This window comes from Cryptomeria japonica, chromosome 3, assembly GCF_030272615.1.
Source record: "Cryptomeria japonica chromosome 3, Sugi_1.0, whole genome shotgun sequence".
NCBI lineage: Eukaryota > Viridiplantae > Streptophyta > Pinopsida > Cupressales > Cupressaceae > Cryptomeria > Cryptomeria japonica.
The window spans coordinates 673,965,285-673,984,114 of record NC_081407.1 but is presented as its reverse complement, the minus strand read 5'-3'; the positions used below and the strand labels follow the sequence as shown (position 1 = coordinate 673,984,114).

At 37.3% G+C, this 18,830-nt stretch overlaps 1 protein-coding gene across 2 annotated transcripts in view; it reads right to left on the bottom strand.

The window, feature by feature from the left end:
* The window catches only part of LOC131030634 (actin-related protein 2/3 complex subunit 2A), a 45,697-nt gene extending 26,867 nt beyond the window's left edge, over positions 1-18,830 (bottom strand). Inside the window, exons 1-4 of one of the 2 annotated variants that reach the window (XM_057961527.2) lie at positions 18,010-18,119; positions 17,486-17,917; positions 15,764-15,830; positions 15,228-15,435 (exon numbers count right to left, since the gene is read on the bottom strand). In XM_057961527.2, the coding sequence (XP_057817510.1) occupies positions 15,228-15,411 (184 nt within the window). In that variant the 5' untranslated portion in view covers positions 15,412-15,435; positions 15,764-15,830; positions 17,486-17,917; positions 18,010-18,119. Of the gene's footprint in view, positions 1-15,227; positions 15,436-15,763; positions 15,831-17,485; positions 17,918-18,009; positions 18,120-18,441 lie in introns of those variants that run through there. The other variant, XM_057961525.2, reaches the window with a different exon arrangement.

Here is an 18,830-nt window from a genome sequence, read left to right as displayed (position 1 = left end):
TGTGCTGGGAAAAGGGGGACAGAGCCGTCCCCAGGATGGTTAGGGGACGGGGGGATGTCCCCTTTGAGAATCACTGCTGTCCCCAAGTTTCCGGGACATTTCCCAAAGATTTTGCAATTTTGGGGATGGTGGAGGGACGTCCCCAAGTCCCCAAAATGTCCCCAATATGGGGACAGGGGATTTTAGCCCAGGGACGCGTCCCCAGGTAACGTAGGTAAATAACAAACACTCTTTATTCCAATCAAACTGGTTCTGGCCAGTGGAGGGGGAGGGGCTCGCAGGAGATCCATTATAGAGTAGGGTGAATGTGAGGTGGGTGGACATGAGAATGGATGTAAAGACTATATAATGCCAGTTGACGGAAGTGAGTAGTACGAAGTGGGCAATAATTTGATGTATAAAAGATATCCCACAACAGAACTAAAGATAGAGATGCTTCATTTTGGCAAAGGGCAATCAAGTCATACAGCTTACTCTCTCTTCTCTAGTCCAATCAGCATTTCAATAAGCATGTTCCAATGAGTTTTTTAAAAAGGACTCTCTAGACACCTCAAGAATATTCTATATAACAACCTGAGCTTATTTTTCTTATAGCCTCTAGAGAAGAAAAATGCATACCCTAAAACTTTCCACTATAATTTTACAACAATTTGGGTCAATGTCTTGAATGCACGATTCTAGCAAATGATTCAAGTATTTTGGTCCCCTTGCTGACCCAAGACCCAATCCACAACTCAGACTTGTCTCATTGCGTTGTTCAAAGCCCTGTTAACTTTTTCCAGCAGCTTATCCACCCTAAACAGAATTACAGATTATGCAATTCAATCCCCTGATTTCAAAATCTCTTTTTCTACAATTCAAGGCAACTAATCCCAGGACCTAACCATTACCCATAAATCTGGGTGCCAAAATTTAAATTTTATGCATCTGGGGTTGTATTTAAGTACATCATCCTAGATCATTTGCAAACAAGAAGAATAGTAACACAAAATGGAATAATCAAGAGAATACTCTGAAAAGCATACAATTCCTTCCCCTTTAGGCTTTAGTAGATACATCAGACACATCAGACATCCATTGTCATACATAACTGAAATACTAATGGCTTTATTAATTGACATCCACTGTCAAGGACACATTTCAAGGCACTCTGGCTCAAAGTACACATTGGCTAAGATAAACCAATTACCAATCAATCCAACAGCATTTGTTGCTATCTACAAATAGGCATTCATTTCCTATGCCACTTATCTCTTTACTTTTAATGTTAACTCAGTTTTGGGGCTTGACCAAGGTGTTAGGCATTCATTTCCTATGCCACTTATCTCTTTACTTTTATTGTTAACTCGGTTTGGGGGCTTGACCAAGGTGTAAGGGAAGTTAGTGCACTTCCACAAACCTAGCATAGCAAGCTCCACGGTGCTCCTTAGCATCTCCAATGTTTTCCTTCAGGATTTAGTGTTCCACAAGGACATGTTCCAACCCCAAAACCTGAAGTTTTCAAGGCAAGAATTTCCACGCAACACTAAGATGACAAGAGGGCATACCTGATGGACTTGAAAAGCACTGACAGGGGGGAGTGAATCAGTGACACCAAAAATAAAACTACTTCAAACACTAACCGGTAGATGAACTTAACAAAACTTTTAAACACAATGCATGTAATCCAAAATGATATAACAACATCCACAATAAGTAAAACATCCACCATAACACAAGTGTTTGTACGTGGAAAACCCAAATAGGTAAAAACCACGGTGAGATGGAACTCACAAGTTAACTATCTGTAGTAATAGATAATTGACCGGTTAGGGTCTACAAAGCACTCTGCTAGGAGCGAATCTTACTAGAGATCCCAAAGCTTGATTAGAAGCTTATACCCTGTTAAAGGTAGTACCTTGTTAGGAGTAATCTCGGTGGAGGATTTCTAAACCCAAACTAATGGATCACCCTGTTAGAGGATTTGTACAAAGAAGTTGGTTAGAGCTGACCCGGTTAGGGGATTTGAATTCTGCTGTGATTGTTAGAAAACAACAGGATTGGTTTGATCTATCTGAGTAGCACAATACTTGCTTGATCAGATCCTTCTAAACATATTCAACACTGCTCTTCTGCATACTCTGTAGCTTAACTCTTTTGACTTTCGCACACAACATATCACTTTCACTCATATGAAATAATTCATTGTGATGTCAATATATAGATATTAAGATTTCATGTCGGCCCAAAGAAATCATAACACAATTTCCTAGGTGCAGTGTATCTGGTCAAGTGATCATAACTCATCACAAAAATACCGCCAAAATTTGTCGATGGGATAACCCATCACGATTTGTGGTAACTCATCACAAAATCAACGAATACCGATTGGAACAATCAATACCGGTTAGAGTTAAATATATGAACCGTTATCCTTGATTCTCCTGATATAATCTCCGCTTGATATTTAATGTTGATGCCGATTAATGTGTATCTATTGGTTGTCTTCTATGCATATACCAGTTTGTCACAAAGTACCGGTTAGAGATAAACCTCTTAGTATAACCTCTAGCATACTGGTTGTAGAATAAACAACTTGAAGTTACACCGGTAGACAATATAAACATATGTGAGTGTATGTGTTTCATCAATGACAACATATGATGAATATATTACAATCATCATCAAGCCAAAAATCTCCCCCTTAGGCATTGATGGCAACACTTAGAAAATTTTACAGTAATACCGCTAAGTGTGCATACAATGTGCATACAATCAAAAAATTTACACATATACACATGCTCCCCCTTAATGCATACATTATACAAAATTTTCAAAAACACATACATATTTCTACTCCCCCTTTGACAACAATGCCAAATTGAAAAAGAAAAATATATATATATATATATATACAGAAAATTTGTATCAAAGTGTTCAGCATATACAATAACAACTAAAAAGAAATCATGCATTAGCTAGTCTCATAAATATAACATTAAAGTTCTGCTTCAACTGTGATATGGCATTTGTCCATGTCGCTAGCACGTTCTCAATGTACTCTTTTGTAGACATAAGTTGTGTATGGAATTCTTCCATCGAATCCAATGTACAGGTTTCTATAGTTGCTAAGATAGCTTCTGCATTTGAGTAGGCTCTCTGTAGTATGTCCACTTGTGATGTGAGTAGACTCTTGAGTTCCTTGAGAGACCGGAGTCTCTTTGCCTTCTCATGATCATAAGTCTCCAACCTGTTGTGCAAATTATCTACAGATTTGCTAAACGCAAATATGGAGTCCTGGGTGGGATATATGCATTGCATATCCTTTCTAGCTCTTTCTCTGTTTTTGTTTGTCTTTTTGTGATATCAGAATAACAGAATGAAACATTAGAGGTAGAAGCAAGATACTTTCCTCCTGTTTCAATAGCTTTGCTCAACAAATCTTTATTATGTGACAGCCATTTTGCCGGTATCAATGTCCTTTGCAAGTTTCTCCCCATACTTCTTCTTGTGACTTTTCTCAATATAGGTTAGTGTTGCTTCTTCAAGTGACTTGATTTGATCAGATGCGTCAGTAACCAACTGACCAAGTTTGCTAATAGGAGATGTCAAATGTGTTGTAGAAGTTTTCGGTAGCAGACCAAATAAAATATCTACTGCATTCTGAATAGTTTCAGCTTCAACCCTTGCTCTTTAAGTCTCTTCTTATGCGCTCTAGATTGCATAACACTTGCAATCTTCATCACTTCAGATGTGCTCATGTTGTCAACAATGATAGGCCCTAAAATGCCTTATGAATCATCATCATCCTCATCAGTCTGCAGAGTGACTAATGGCTTTGCCGGTTCAAAGGATGTAACCTTAATGATTGCTTTCTCTAGATTTTTCTCTGCTTCTTGTTCAGAACTCTGTGTGACAACATTTTCCATAGACTCCTTCTGAGTGTCTTGTAAGACCGGTGGGGATTGGGGTTTCTCCGATTGTTCTGTTTCCGGTGGATTGTCCACTTTCGGTTGAGTTGTCGGTTGCTCAACTAATTTGACCTGTAAGTCAATGATTGCAGGAGGTTCCATATCTGGTGCAGTGTTGTCTCCAGATAGATCAATTGAATCCTGAATATCATCATCAACATGAATAATGGTGTCATCCTTCTTCTTGACAGGATAGACCTCATCAGCTTGTACAATCTCTTCTTCATCCATTTCCGGTCAATTAACAACATCTTCCTCATTCATAGAGGAATGGATGAGTTATTCCATCCGTTTGATTTCAAAGGCTATTCGATGGGTCTCAGTTTCAATAATTGCCCTCTTTCCACTGAGTAGTTTCAATCTCCTTACTTTGAAAGCAAATTGAATTTTGTACTGATCAACTAAAGCACTTATTTCATCCGTAGACAAATTGGGAAAATATTGTACAAATATCTTATCAATAATTTATTTTTCCAATTTTATAGCTTCCTCCCATTTATTTAACAAAATAGTGTACAAAGAATTTGAGATATCGTTTTCAAGATCATGTGGATATCTACTGTAATGACACAAATAAGTGATTACCTGTTGAATGACTTGCTTCTTCTCATCTTCAATAAAGGAATCAAAATGCTCTTTGACATTGTCAAACCTATTCCTCCCTAATGTCTTCATTGTTCTTTCAAAATGGGTATCAGGCTTGTAAGTTGCTATATCAATAGGCATAGTTACCTTTGGCAATTCCTTTACTATCTTTGCTACTCTACCGGTAGCTTTCTTCTTCTTGGGTTCTTCTTCAATGTCAATCCCCTCAAATTCATCTTGAAGAATTAACTTCCGACCTCTTTTCTTTGTCACATTCTCCTTCTTTGTATAGACTTTAGGTGCCGGTTCCTTTTTGGTTTGGATACTCTGAGTCACCCTTGTATTCTTTATCACCGGAGGTGCTTCATCAGTTTTCTTTTTCTTTCCTTTCCCACTTGTGGCAGGAGCAATACTGGTTTTGGCTTGTGCATCCTGGAATACCACAATATCCAGTTTTGCCTTTTTTTAAATCTTTAGGAGATTCTAATAGGTTATTAGCATAACCAACCAGTAAGTCATGGTTCACCTCATAACTCATATCTTCCATTTCTTCTTTCCTTGGCTCAATTGCTTGCATCAAACAAAAATCAGTGGTAACTGTGAAAACAATGTCTTTTGCAAAATGACTTACCACATCTTTAGGCAATCTCATTCTCATGCTCATCTTCTTCTGAAACTCATTGAAATACTTATTCATTGCAGCAGAAAAAGTATTCTTTACAGCCTTGATGTTGTTCTTGATTTGTGCAGATACCGGTAGGTCCTTTGACCATTCAATATCACCTATTCCCGGTAGCAAATTTTGAAAATAAAAGAATAACCCAACCAATAGCTGTCCATACTTGAACTTTAGACTGTTGTCCTTTTTGATAGATTGCAAATTTAGAAACAGTTGTCTCCTAATAGCCTCGCAAAGATCATAATCTGCATTTTCAACTATCATCTTGTAAGTTGTATGAATTCTTGTAGATGGAACACTATTTAGTCTACTAGAGTAAAATACCGGGTAGCCTATCACCATTGCTGCAAATTTCACCGCTAGGTCTTTGATATTGTTAACAGAAAAAGCACGTTTATCAGATGTTGAACCGGTTAGTGAGAATACCGTCTCTTTTGAAATTCGTCTTAGCTCAGGTACTTCACTGGTTGAGAAATAACCAGTTACAACCTGAATGGCTTCCTTGGTAATTGTGTGTGTTCTCTCTAAGTACATGTTCTCACCATGAACCCGACTAAAAATGATTCTAATATGCTCTTCCTCAAAATCTTCTAGAAAATAAGCGGCGTTGTGAAAACCTTTCTCGAAAACCCTAGCATACTATGTTTGAATCTTTCCATTCTCATCACAGAGGGATTTTAGTTGAGTGTAAATGTATACCGATCCTAGATCCTCTATCTTACAATCAATAGAACTTGACAAATCTCCTTTTACTAAAACTCCACTAGGAACTTGTGATAATGCATTATACGACACAATTTGTTCCGCCTCTACAACTTCCATTGGCTTAGATGGAATCATTAACCTTTCTACCGTCTTTGAAGATGATGCCATTTCAGATGAACAAGATTCGAAGCAAGATTTTCAAAGAAATACCTTTTCTTACACACGTTGCCTCGTTTACCGGTTAAACACCCAAGTGCACACCAGTTCGATCTTCTACAACCTTCAAATCAGCTTGATTGCAAATCACAATGCAACTTCAACAATTATCAGCCAACAAACTCTTTTAGCTCAGCAAGCGCTCCAAATTTCTTTCTCGAATGTGTTAGGGTAAAAATGACAAAGTAAAAACTTGCTTTTATCCTTTTTACCTACTACATTAAATGCTCGCCTGTTAGGGTTACAAACCCTAATTTCACCACTCAAGGAGAAATGATAACATATTGACAAAAAGGTTATCAAAATTTCATGCTTCAAAATTCTCTTACCGCTCATTCATCTCAAGGGGTCCGGAGGTGGATTTACCGATACACTCCCCTTAGCCATATTTAAAAGGCTTAATTCATCGGTGTAGTGTTCTCTTCACTGGGTGAAGGAACAGTGTCTTCTCCAGGTGAGTCATCACTTTCTTCTTCCATATCCGATTCATTTCCTTTCTGGTTTCTTCAATATTAACTTTCTGCTTTCCTTTCTGATCCTTAGAAGAATTGATCGGTTTGATATTTCTGGATCTACAGAATTTTGCTAAGTGTCCCGGTTTGTTACAGTGATAGAAGGCCATACCAGATGATTTCCAAGGTCCTGCATTTCCTCTCCCAGTTCTTCTTCTGCAGTTCATAGCCACATGACCAAAGTTATTACAGATGGTGCAAATGACATTTGTTACCTTTTCAATCTCAAATGGACTGAACCGGTTGTCGTAGGGTCTTTGCCAGTTCATGTTGACCCGGTTGTCAAAATTGCTCATCCAATTGCCATTTGGTCTTGGATGCATATGTGGTACAGGATTATTTGCTCCATATCTGCACTCAACAGATCTATGTCCATAGCCATACATTCTACATGTGAAGCAATGACCTTCGAATTTCTTGGACACATATCTAGCATTAGTATCGTAGCTTGCATTTATGTTAGGTTTGTCTTTACAAACATTTGCAATGTGACCAGGTTTATAGCAAACAAAACAAACAAGTTTAAAGACCTTCTTACCGGTAGGCTTCTTGATCTTAGGAGCAGATTTGTTCTTAAGAGTGTTGCTCTTAGTACCGGAGGATTCACCTTTCTCAGATGTGTGAAAACCAAGTCCAGAGGTATCACCTTTCATCCTTTGTGATTGAATTTGTTCTTCAAGCAAGGTAAAACTCTTGTTGAGCTTTTCCAATTTCCCATTAGCTTCGGTAAGCTGTTTGGTGAGATCTTCATTATGCTTTGACAGGTTCTCTCTCAGAGATGATGCTAACTCAAGATCTAGCTGTAAGTTCTCTTTCTCCTCTCTTTCAGCATTCAAATGCTCATGCAAGGTAGCATTTTCTCGCTTGATCTTGGCAATCTCTTGATCTCTCTCCTTGATAAGATCTTCAGCAGCTCTTCTAGCTTCCAGTGCCTGACTCATATGAATAGTAAGACCTTCTAGTTCTCTCCTCAAATTTAGTTTTTCACCGTTTAACTTTTCAACTTCCTCGGCTAAAGCATCAATATTGGCCTCATCTGAAGAACTATTGTCAAATATCTCTAACAGTTGTTTAGTTAGCTCTCTCCTTTTGACTTGTGAAGCTTTCAGTCTGACCCTAAGGGTTTCAAGCTCATTTCTACTAGCTTCTAGCTCTCTAGCCATCTCAAAGTAGCTCATGTCCCCCATGGTGGTTTCAAGGCTCCCTTCTAAGCGATTAGGCTTTAAAGAAGTTAGGCTTTGATACCAATTGATGGACTTAAAAGCACTGAGAGGGGGGGGTGAATCAGTGACACCAAAAATAAAACTACTTCAAACACTAACCGGTAGATGAACTTAACAAAACTTTTAAACACAATGCATGTAATCCAAAATGATATAACAGCATCCACAATAAGTAAAACATCCACCATAACACAAGTGCTTGTACGTGGAAAACCCAAATAGGTAAAAACCACGGTGAGATGGAACTCACGAGTTAACTATCTGCAGTAATAGATAACTGACCGGTTAGGGTCTACAAAGTGCTCTGCTAGGAGCGAATCTTGTTAGAGATCCCAAAGCTTGATTAGAAGCTCATACCCTATTAAAGGTAGTACCCTGTTAGGAGTAACCTCAGTAGAGGATTTCTAAACCCAAACTAATGGATCACCCTGTTAGAGGATTTGTACAAAGAAGTTGGTTAGAACTTACCCGATTAGGGGATTTGAATTCTATTGTGATTGTTAGAAAACAACAGGATTGGTTTGATTTGTCTGAGTAGCACAATACTTGCGTGATCAGATCCTTCTAAACATATTCAACACTGCTCTTTTGCATACTCTGCAACTTAACTCTATTGACTTTCGTACACAACATATCACTTTCACTCACATGAAATAATTCATTGTGATGTCAATATATAGACATTAAGATTTCATGTCGGCCCAAAGAAATCATAACACAATTTCCTAGGTGCAGTGTATTTGGTCAAGTGATCATAACTCATCACAAAAATACCGCCAAAATTTGTCGGTGGGATAACTCATCACGATTTGTGGTAACTCATCACAAAATCAACGAATACCGATTGGAACAATCAATACCGGTTAGAGTTAAATATATGAACCGTTATCCTTGAATCTCCTGATATGATCTCCGCTTGATCTTCAATGTTGATGCCGATTAATGTGTATCTATTGGTTGTCTTCTATGCATATGCCGGTTTGTCACAAAGTATTGGTTAGAGATAAACCTCTTAGTATAACCTCTAGCATACCGTTTGTAGAATAAACAACTTGAAGTTACACCGGTAGACAATATAAACATATGTGTGTGTATGTGTTTCATCAATGACAACATATGATGAATATATTACAATCATCATCAAGCCAGCAATACCCCCATTTTGCCCCCACCAAGACCACGTAGAAGACATCCTTGAGATGTCTCCCTCAAAGAGAGGGGGGTACGTCTTAGGTGTCCCCCCTTAATGGGGATGTTGCAAGGATTCATCAAAAACTTGGAAAATATTTTTTTTAATCAGGAATGTGTTTGGGAATTCAAACCACTAACCCTAACCCTAGTAAATTGTGGGCCCCCACACACAACCCAAGCACTCAAAAAAAACTATATATATAGATCCCACCTTCACTCCAAATCACCATCAAAGCATTGAGCAAGGCTTCAAGTTGCAACAAAAGGTGCAAGAGTGAGAGCAAGGCTACAAGAGTGATATTGTTAGCAAGTGTGAGAGCAACAACAAGATGAAGAGAAAATACCAAGTCTTCATTGATCAACCATTCAAGTTTCAACACATTCAAGCAATCTTCAAGCCTTCAAGATAATCCTTGGCTCATCATACTTTGGCAATTGTATCTTTGATATTCTATTTTAAATGCCCATCCCTGTATCTGAAATCAATGATAATATGACTTTTTTTTTTCAATTCAGAGATATTGAATATATTGTTCATATATGGTTATACAATGTAGCTTTTAGGGTTGTTCAACAGCTGTTTTCACTAAGAATAGCAGTTAGACAACCCTAAAACTACATTTAGAGGTTTAAGTTTTAACTTTACGTTTATAATAGGAGTATTTTAGAATTTTAAATTATTTATTAATTTTTTTTATTTGCAAAATTGCATATTAATCATTAATATTAGTCAAGTAAGGATTACACCTTTTGTGCATCTTTTGCTTCAATAGTCTATGTAAACTAAAGTAACAAAAACAAAAGTAAAATTCTCATTTGACAAAAGTTAAAGAACAAATATGTATATCATTGTGTATCCTCTTCTCATATGCTTTGTGTGACCTAGATTAAGAAAAATAAATAGAAAATCTTGTGTCTTGAGCTCTTGCATTCTGACATATGTATGGTTTAAAACTTGAACCATATATTTCACTTCTTGCAATGTCACTATGAATTATACTTCTCACAGCATGAGTAACAAAGGGGGTCAATGAGAGCCTACGGGGGCTCAATCTAAGACTCCGAGTACAACTGTGTGTGTGTGTGGAGATGGGGTGGAGGAAGGGGGCATGTGATGCAATCAGTTCTGTTGGGAGTACTTCACTAAGAGTCCCTTCGATAAGAAGTCCCATTTAAAACAATTTGCAACCAAGCTATGAGAAAAGCCTAAGGTATCGAGAAGCAATAGATTGTGGAAGTGCATTTTTTATCAAATTGAATTTCAAGGCAGCATTACTAGAGTTATGTCACCTCCTTCATATCCAAGGCAAAGGCACCAAGGTATGTAGCATCTTATCACTCAAACAAAGAGCTGGAATAAATAAAATGTGGAGTTGTGCTAAAGAAAACACAGCTGCAACTACTAATATACCATTGAGGGTTCTTACTCCTACTACTACTAATAATTTCCAGCAGCCACAATTTCTGGCCTTTTCACCTAGTTCCAGGGCAATGCAGCCTAAGGGGAAATCTTGAGAGATTAGTGATGCCCCAAACACAATGGCTAGTTTATTCAATGAATAAAATAAGGATGAGGCACACAATTCCATTGGTAGATTCTTCTTTGCCAATAGCATTATCTTCCATGTGTTTCAATCTCCTTATTATAAAGAGGTTGTAGCAAAGATAATAAGAGCAAGTTCATATATGCAATGCCCATCCTGTTTGCTTTTTTGCATCACATTCTTCTTTAAGTGGACTTGGCTTTGTGCCATGGATTGTATCTCTTGCGGTTGGATGTGAATCATATTGTAGGGCTCGATCTTGGTCTGGACTCTGTATTGTTCTAGTGTATGCAATTTCGAGTGTTTATCTTATGCTCTAGTTTGATATATCTTCATGATCGTTCTAGACTAGTGATGTGTTGAATTGCTCCATGGTGATTTAATTATGTTGGTGCATTGAGGTGCACACTTGCTTTCTTGCGCCTGGTTGTGAGAACCATTGCATAATTGATTTAGGGTACTTGACTCATTGGGTTGTTATTGTGGCATAATCTAGACCTATTGTACTTACTGATTGAGATAGACCGATGTTGTGATTCAGAATTGCCATATGAGAAATGTGGATATAAATGCTGATTTGAGTAATGATTAGAATGAGATAAGTAATGTTAACTAGATTAGTTGATTAAAAGTAATGAATCATATTTTATGTTATTTCAATTTGATGAGATCATGTTACTAACAATGTTATGATGACCCCGCTAGGGGGAATGTATATTTTGGAGTTGAGCTCATTTTTCTCAACACTTAATCATTTTTCTTCTTCTTGCTCTCTCTCATAACCCTACATGTGAAACTTGGTATGTTGATTGGGGGAGATTGGATGGAGGGATTTTTGTCGGCATTGGCTTGAAAGATTGGTGATGGTGAATGCTTTGGACTGGTCAAAGGATTTGGCTTCTTTGGGTGTATGCGGTTTGCATTTTCAAGTTGAAGTTTTCATCATGGTTGGGGTAGGATCTTTAATTTCTCCCTTGATTCTCAATTTAATTGATTTGAGTAAGTTGCAAATGGTTTGTGATGGGATTTAAGCATGCTTTCTATTTGAATCTCCTTGTTTAATTGATTCTATTTGTTGAAAACTTGAGTTTATATGGGAAATGTTGCCCAAATCTTTTGGGATGGGTGTAATGGTAGTTTGATATCATTTTTGTGTTTTTTGGGATGTCATGAGGTAGTTCTCAAATGGGTTGGTCTCCAATTTGGCTTCCCATGCTTCATGTTTGTCAAACTTGATGCCCTAGATGGTTTTTTGGTGCAGAATCACACAGCTCCACCCAGACTTGCACAATTGCCATCAAAATCACGCAATTGCCATTAGATTCATGTAATTGCCATTAGATTCATGCAATTGCTAAAAGATTCACGAAATTGTTGAAAGAATAAAAAAATTGCACCTAAAATCACACAATTGACTATCAGAGAGCTGATTTGGGGTTTTAGTCTCCTCTGCTGTCCTATTTGAGTCGTTTCTCCAATTTGCCTTGATTCATGGGTTTGGTTGACCTTGAGTGAGATGAACTGTGATGCCTAGGTATGCTTCTATGAGATGCCATAGAGTATTGCACTTGTTCTTGTGGTTTGGGATCAATCTAGGATTAAATTCATGATTTGGGGACCTTTAGGTTGCTCCTTGAGTAATGGCATTGTTATGCATTGTGTATGTGATCTCTTGAGATGTTATTATGATGATTAGTATATGTATCTATGCATTGTTCTCATTCATGTATGAGCGGGCGTTATAGTATGTTTGAATTGCATTGAAGTTGGTTTTGATACTTGACTCTTGCCTTCCCAGGTGGAATGATATGATAGCACTTGATGTGAGCAATTGAAATGAATGCTTGAGTGGTTGAAATAGATGCCTTGTATCTTCTTATATGATTGCATTTCTTTGTGGGATCAAGTGGATCCATCTCTTAGTACCATGACCAATTGAGCATGCCTTGTATATGGTTGATATGGCATTGTGTAATAGAGATATATGATGTTATTGAGATTATGGCAAGTGAATCATTGCATTATGTTTTATTTTGATACCTCATTCAATTGAATGAGATGAGCCTAGGTTTAGGTACTAAAGTGAGTTTAAGGAGTGGCTCCCAACGTGCACCTAGCCCAAAGTGGTACATAGGCAATCACATTAGGAGTTTCTTAACCAAGTGATAATATTAATTAATACTTGGGAAGTGATAATATTAATTAATACTTGGGATGGGATTAAACATTAATTAAGATAATTGGTGCCCTAAACATGTAGGCGTTGGTTCTTACCCTGAGTGGTATGCCTGCACATGTAGCGTTGGGACTAGCATGATCATCATTCTCGTCTGTATGAGAGATTGCTCGGTTTCGTGTGGTGCATCCTCACAAGCACACATAATGACACTCCCTACACTAGCACTCTAGTATCTAGGTCATGATAGTTGAGTAGCACCCTATGGAGTTACTATTGCTCGATCTTCTGGTTATCTCATTGTGATATATATCTTATGGCAAATTTGGTGTTGATCTTGTGGGTGCCTCCTTGCCCTTATTGTTGCCGATTAAGGATGCTTCCTTGCTCTTTGGTATTTTACTTATTGTTGCTCGGGTACCTTCTCTTACTTGATTGTTGCTCTTTGATGCGAGTGATGCATTGATGACATTTCCATCTTGTTGTGGTTTTATGACACTTGTTGGGTTTATATGTTCATGTTGAGTATTTACTCCATGTTTGGCTCTTATGTAAGCCAATTACTCTCCCTTCTATTCTGGTATGACAGTTTGGGTCATGTGACCATCTCCACGAGCACAGTGGGGTGGACCTGAGGGTACCACATGGTCAAGTGGCGTTGCCAACCATTGTTGGGGACAGGTCCTGGTTTGTGATTGGCTCAATGGATTTTACCTCCTTCCTCAAAACTGGATTCTTCTCATTCTCTTCTCTTTCTTGTATGATGTACTCATTTGTATATTGAGACGTGTTGCATCATTGATCATGTATGTATTTAAACCTCTAATTGGAGATGGATGTAATAATTGTTATTGGATATGTATTGGTATGGCTTTACGAGCACTGGTGTTGGAATTGAGCACGAAGTATGATCTCTCATGCTTCTCTATTTTTGATGTATCATGATGATATCATAGGAACTTTTCAATTGATGTTTTAAAATGAACATACATATGATTGGTTTAGTGTTAAAAGATGATTCAGTCATCTCCTAGTGGGTCGTGAGATATTGATCTAGTCTTGGATGCATTGCTAAGGTAGTGACGTCAAGAAACCCTTAGAGGTGACTTCAGTTATCTCCAATGGAGTTTCATGAGTTTAGACTTCCGCATGTGCATAGTTGGTTACACATAGTTGACCTTATCTTGAGGTTGAGCGTTATACTTGTATATGTTATGCATGATGACACTTAATAACTTCAAAAAAAAAATTCCATGCATTCCTTGTATAGTTTGCTCTTATCCTCGAGGGTTCCTTGGCAGGGCATTACAATATATACCACCAAGGGAGACAAAATTAAGGACCGCAAACTTGGATAAGTACTATTCCAAGATATATCTTTGCCTCCTATTTTAATTCAGTGCATGTTTATCTACCGATTCAATCAGTTTACATCGGTCCTTTTATCATACTCATCTCCATATATCTAGGTTTTCATTTAAATTTAATTTTAATTTGTTAACCCTAGATATTTTGTAGGGTTTTCCATTTCCTTCACAATTCTATAGATTTTCACCATCCACACTACTGTTCTCTCATAAAGAAGATCAAAGTATGCAAAATAGATGATGGAGATGAATAGTTACAAAGCAGGAACAGGCTAAGAAAACGATTTCTGCATGCTCATTAGCTCTTCACATTTCTTAAATGTTTATCTAACATGTTCTCACACCATGAATTCACCAACTCTTGTGCTTTCACAAGTATGTGAATTGCTTGAAAACATTTGTCTGAAACAAGAAACCTCATGCTTCTAATTGATACCCTTCGTGGGAGGGAATTGTTATAAAAATCTTGCTATCACCCTGATGATGGATCATGGAGTTTGATCCAAAACGGTGGTAATACTAAAAATTCAGAGAGTCAAATCCAGAAATTACTTAGCAACATTGATATGGACTGTGGAAATCTCATGCTTCTAAGAAGAGAGGAATTAAAATATGATTGTAATAGTAATATAAGCATTATCTGATGTTCTGATGTCTTGTCTAGCTTTCAAACTTTTGTAATACAAATATAATGAATATATCTTTCCTACCATGGAAAATAGATTAGTGGTCCATAAACTCATCAATTAACAGGTAATGGAAATAAGTCAGGCTTCTAGATATATGATGCATTCCTTACAAAAGGGCTTCTGAAAGTAACCACAAGCTCTTGAAGGATTATTCTGAACATGCTTGCAGAGCCAAAGGTATATAAATACAACTTGCTACATTCTCCAGTCTTCCTAGTGTCGCTACAGCAATTTAAAGATTAATTCTATCTATGTTTGAATACAAACTCTTTACTCAAAAAGATTACACTGAACAATGACAATATTCAGCTTAGAAGCTAAAATACATTGTCATTAATCAATTATTATATAGAAAGCTTATTATGACCTTGGGTAAGAGACTCGCTGGACCTTCATCTGATGGAAGTTTTGCCAAATCAAGCTTTAGAGTAAGCTGAAAGCCTTCTTCCGGAGTGTCAACAATCTGCACTGTAGTGCCATACGCTCCTTTCACAGCTTCTGTTGCACCAAATGGAAGTCCACCAGAAAAAACAGTCTCAGGTGGAGGAGTTGGAATTAATATTGACAAAACCATATGATAAGGATCCTTCACCGTAGCCTGTAGAAAGTATGTCATTGATATTATTTTCTATTCAAAGTTACCTATCAGAAATTGCTTATCAAAATGTATCAAAAATTCAAAGTGACATGGTACTACAAGACTACACCTGCTCTCATAATCTAGAATAAATCAAGACAATTTCCTTCCCTCATCAAATTAAAGCTTCTTTAAAACTTTATAAGCATGGTTAATTTATCATGATATCAGACAAATATTCCAAAAAATTATCAGACAAATAATCCAAAAACAAAATATGGTTCCTCTACAGGACATTCATTCCTGCCATTACCAGCCTTTCAGTAATATAATAGAACCTTCTCCCTACCTGAATATGGTATCGTACATCGTCAAATTCAACAAAATGGTAATCCAGCTCTACAGGTTTTTCCAACCTGAAAATACAAACATGAAAACAATGCATGAATACATAATAATTCCAAATTAAAAGTTCGGAAGCAGCAATATGAAATCTACATTACTAAAACTAAAAGTGAACTTTACAAAATAAAAAAATAAAAATGGTCAATAATCTAATTATTGGGATAGGATTCTACATATCATCGATCCCTGCATCTTTGGCTATAGATTCCTCACAAAAATAACTTAGCTTTTCTATGTGTTAACACTAACTACTGGTATTCAGCTCCAGGCTTTTCTTGCCATTCATGTTCACTGAAATCAGGCTCCCACAATGGCCATTGCTAAAATGAGGGTCTGGGCCAGCTTTGAAGTCATAAAAGACAGCTGGTTCTGAAAAGATCTTAAGAGAGGGCAATACAATACTGAATACAGCAGTATTCAAGAGAAGCAAGGACCAACGAACAAAAAAGAAGGAAAGCACATGGCAGTTTACATAAAACTAAAGCCACGGAATTTTCTAATAACAAATTCTCTTCAAGAAATGTGTAGTGCCTAGAGTAATTAATGCTTTTAGATTTCAACTGGTCACCATTTCAAATCATGTATCTGAAGAAACCTGTGTTTAATACTTTTCTTTCAACATTTTGGCTCAACTTTCATCCAAATATCTCTGAATGACAGTATAGAAGATAGTCCTATAATGTTGGAGAAGAAAAAGAAATAAACCCAGCTGTATCAAGATACATGATTTGAAGTGCTTAGAGTATCCGTGCTATAAATCTATCTATTTTAACAAAAAAGTCAAACTAATAACAGGTAATAGGCTTCTCCTGGTACATGGTTAATAAGCTTCTCCAAGGAACAAAATAAAAGGGGCGTACTGCTACATAGCACCCCCAAAAGGCTAAAAGCTATAATGGACCACTTGACAGCGTCTCAGAGGCAACCCAAAGAGTAGGGATGTCCTCTTGGTTTGAAGGCAGCTTGGGGACTTCAAGATGTCCTTGAGAGGTCTAGGGGACTCCCAAAAGTTTCCCAACCATCCTCAAGACTTCTAGGCATCCCCCGTTGCAAAAAAATTGAAAAAGTCAATATTTTTTTTAAAATAAAAAAAGTGCTTTCAATCTGCGTGACCAAAAATAAAAAATCAAGAGTAGGCCTTGGAAAAAGAATTCCCAGTGATACCAAAATTATCAAGCAACTCAATCAATCATATAGCTTGAGTAAGGCCAATAAACCTGCTGACCTTGTGCCCCTCATCAATACCACTCCAAGATCATTTTGCCATCTTTTGTCAATGTATTAATTAATATAATCTTAACATTTAACAGTTCTACAGCATTGATTAATTTCGTTGTAACTCTATGCTTAGTATTGTAGCCAGTACGATAAAAGTATGACTGTATAACTATTATCTTGACTACCAAATTTTATAATCCACTCTCAAGCCAAGTTTCTAGAGTTCCAAGTACCCCTACAGCTATGTCAGGAGAAGATCTATTGTAAAATTTGTGTCTACAAGAAAGTCTCTACCTCTATCTATTGATTACTGTGAGAGAATCTATTGTGCTACTGGAAAATTCAGAAGTCTGGCCCTTTCAATTGAGGTTAACTGAATGATCTTGGATCCAGCCAGAAACTGTGTATAAATTTCTACATAAATGATCTAGGTTTCAACAACATTAACCTGTGTCAATATGTGATGAAAGGGATATTGCAAACATCAATATGGAACTCAGATGCTTTGTAAGAGAGGCTCGTTTGTTGATAACCGAGCAGTCTTGAGAGCTCGGTTGTTGAATTTTGATTGCATTCGTATAGCCCGGTTGTCATCTTCACTAGGCGTGGCGATATTATATAGAGAATTCGTTTTGGTTGGACGGTGAATCTGAGTTATATCTCGATCTTTTGATCCCTGTGGCAAATAAGTTGCACAAAGGAGAAATGTATTGTGTCATTATGCATGCGCCTTAGTTGTACTATACAATTCAACTCTGAGACAGAAGGTCACTTGTTTATTGATTGTCAGAAAAAAGTGGCAAAAGATCTAGGGTCAAGACACAATGGCACTTTATCCTGGATTGCTCCCTCTGTAATGAAATCCGATCCCAAGCATATCCTAAAAGTAACAACCAACTTTAGCGCTGCCCTAGGAGAGGAAGATCTATAAGCAAGGAAATTTCTAATCAAAATTAACAATAGAAACTCTACCCTCCAAGTGGAATCTGAACATCTGCAATTTCGGCCCTTGGATTAGCTCTCCGTCCACTCGGATGTTACAGCGCCGTCTTTGCCGTCCCATACACTATTCTGGCGTGTTATTAAAGATGATTCCACTAGCTAATTATATACCAAACACGCAATAATTCATTTAATAACACAATTCAAGCTTCAGAAATCCAAAATAATTGTTTGAACGGGTAAGAATCTTTCATACACTTAAAATTTTGTGCAATATTTATGCCGCTTATGCAGGTTTCCTAACACGGCAGCGATACCTCTGCTCTTTAATGAAAAAACACACGCAAATCCTCTTGCGAGGTGAAATGGAAGTACACAGAACACAAAAAACTGCAGTAAAAAATCAAAACAAAAATAAAAAGGTATTACTCGTCGATGAGAAGAAAGGAATAAATAACTCACGATTTCACGCGATTTTGCAGAATCTGGAGAAGAAAGCGCGAGTGTGTCTCAAGTAGAATCATCTCAGCAAAAATAGCAACAAAAATTTATTTGAAATATTTTGAAAGGAGCCTCCGTTGTTATGATTGTGCTCGAAGTCTGGGATAGATCCTGGGGTCAGCAAGCACCAGGCTCGAGCTATCTAGTGGCCTCAATAATTACCTTTCATTTTGCGAGGGTTTCACACCCAAAGAATATAAACGAGGGTTTTCAGCAAACTGCTCTGGAACGTCCAAATTCCCACGAGCTTCGTACGATTTTAATCATTTTGTTTTTTGTTTCGTTGGTTTGGGAAAGTAATCAATGTTTTCGATTCTGTGCTCCAATCTTACATAGTAATGATTGAAGCT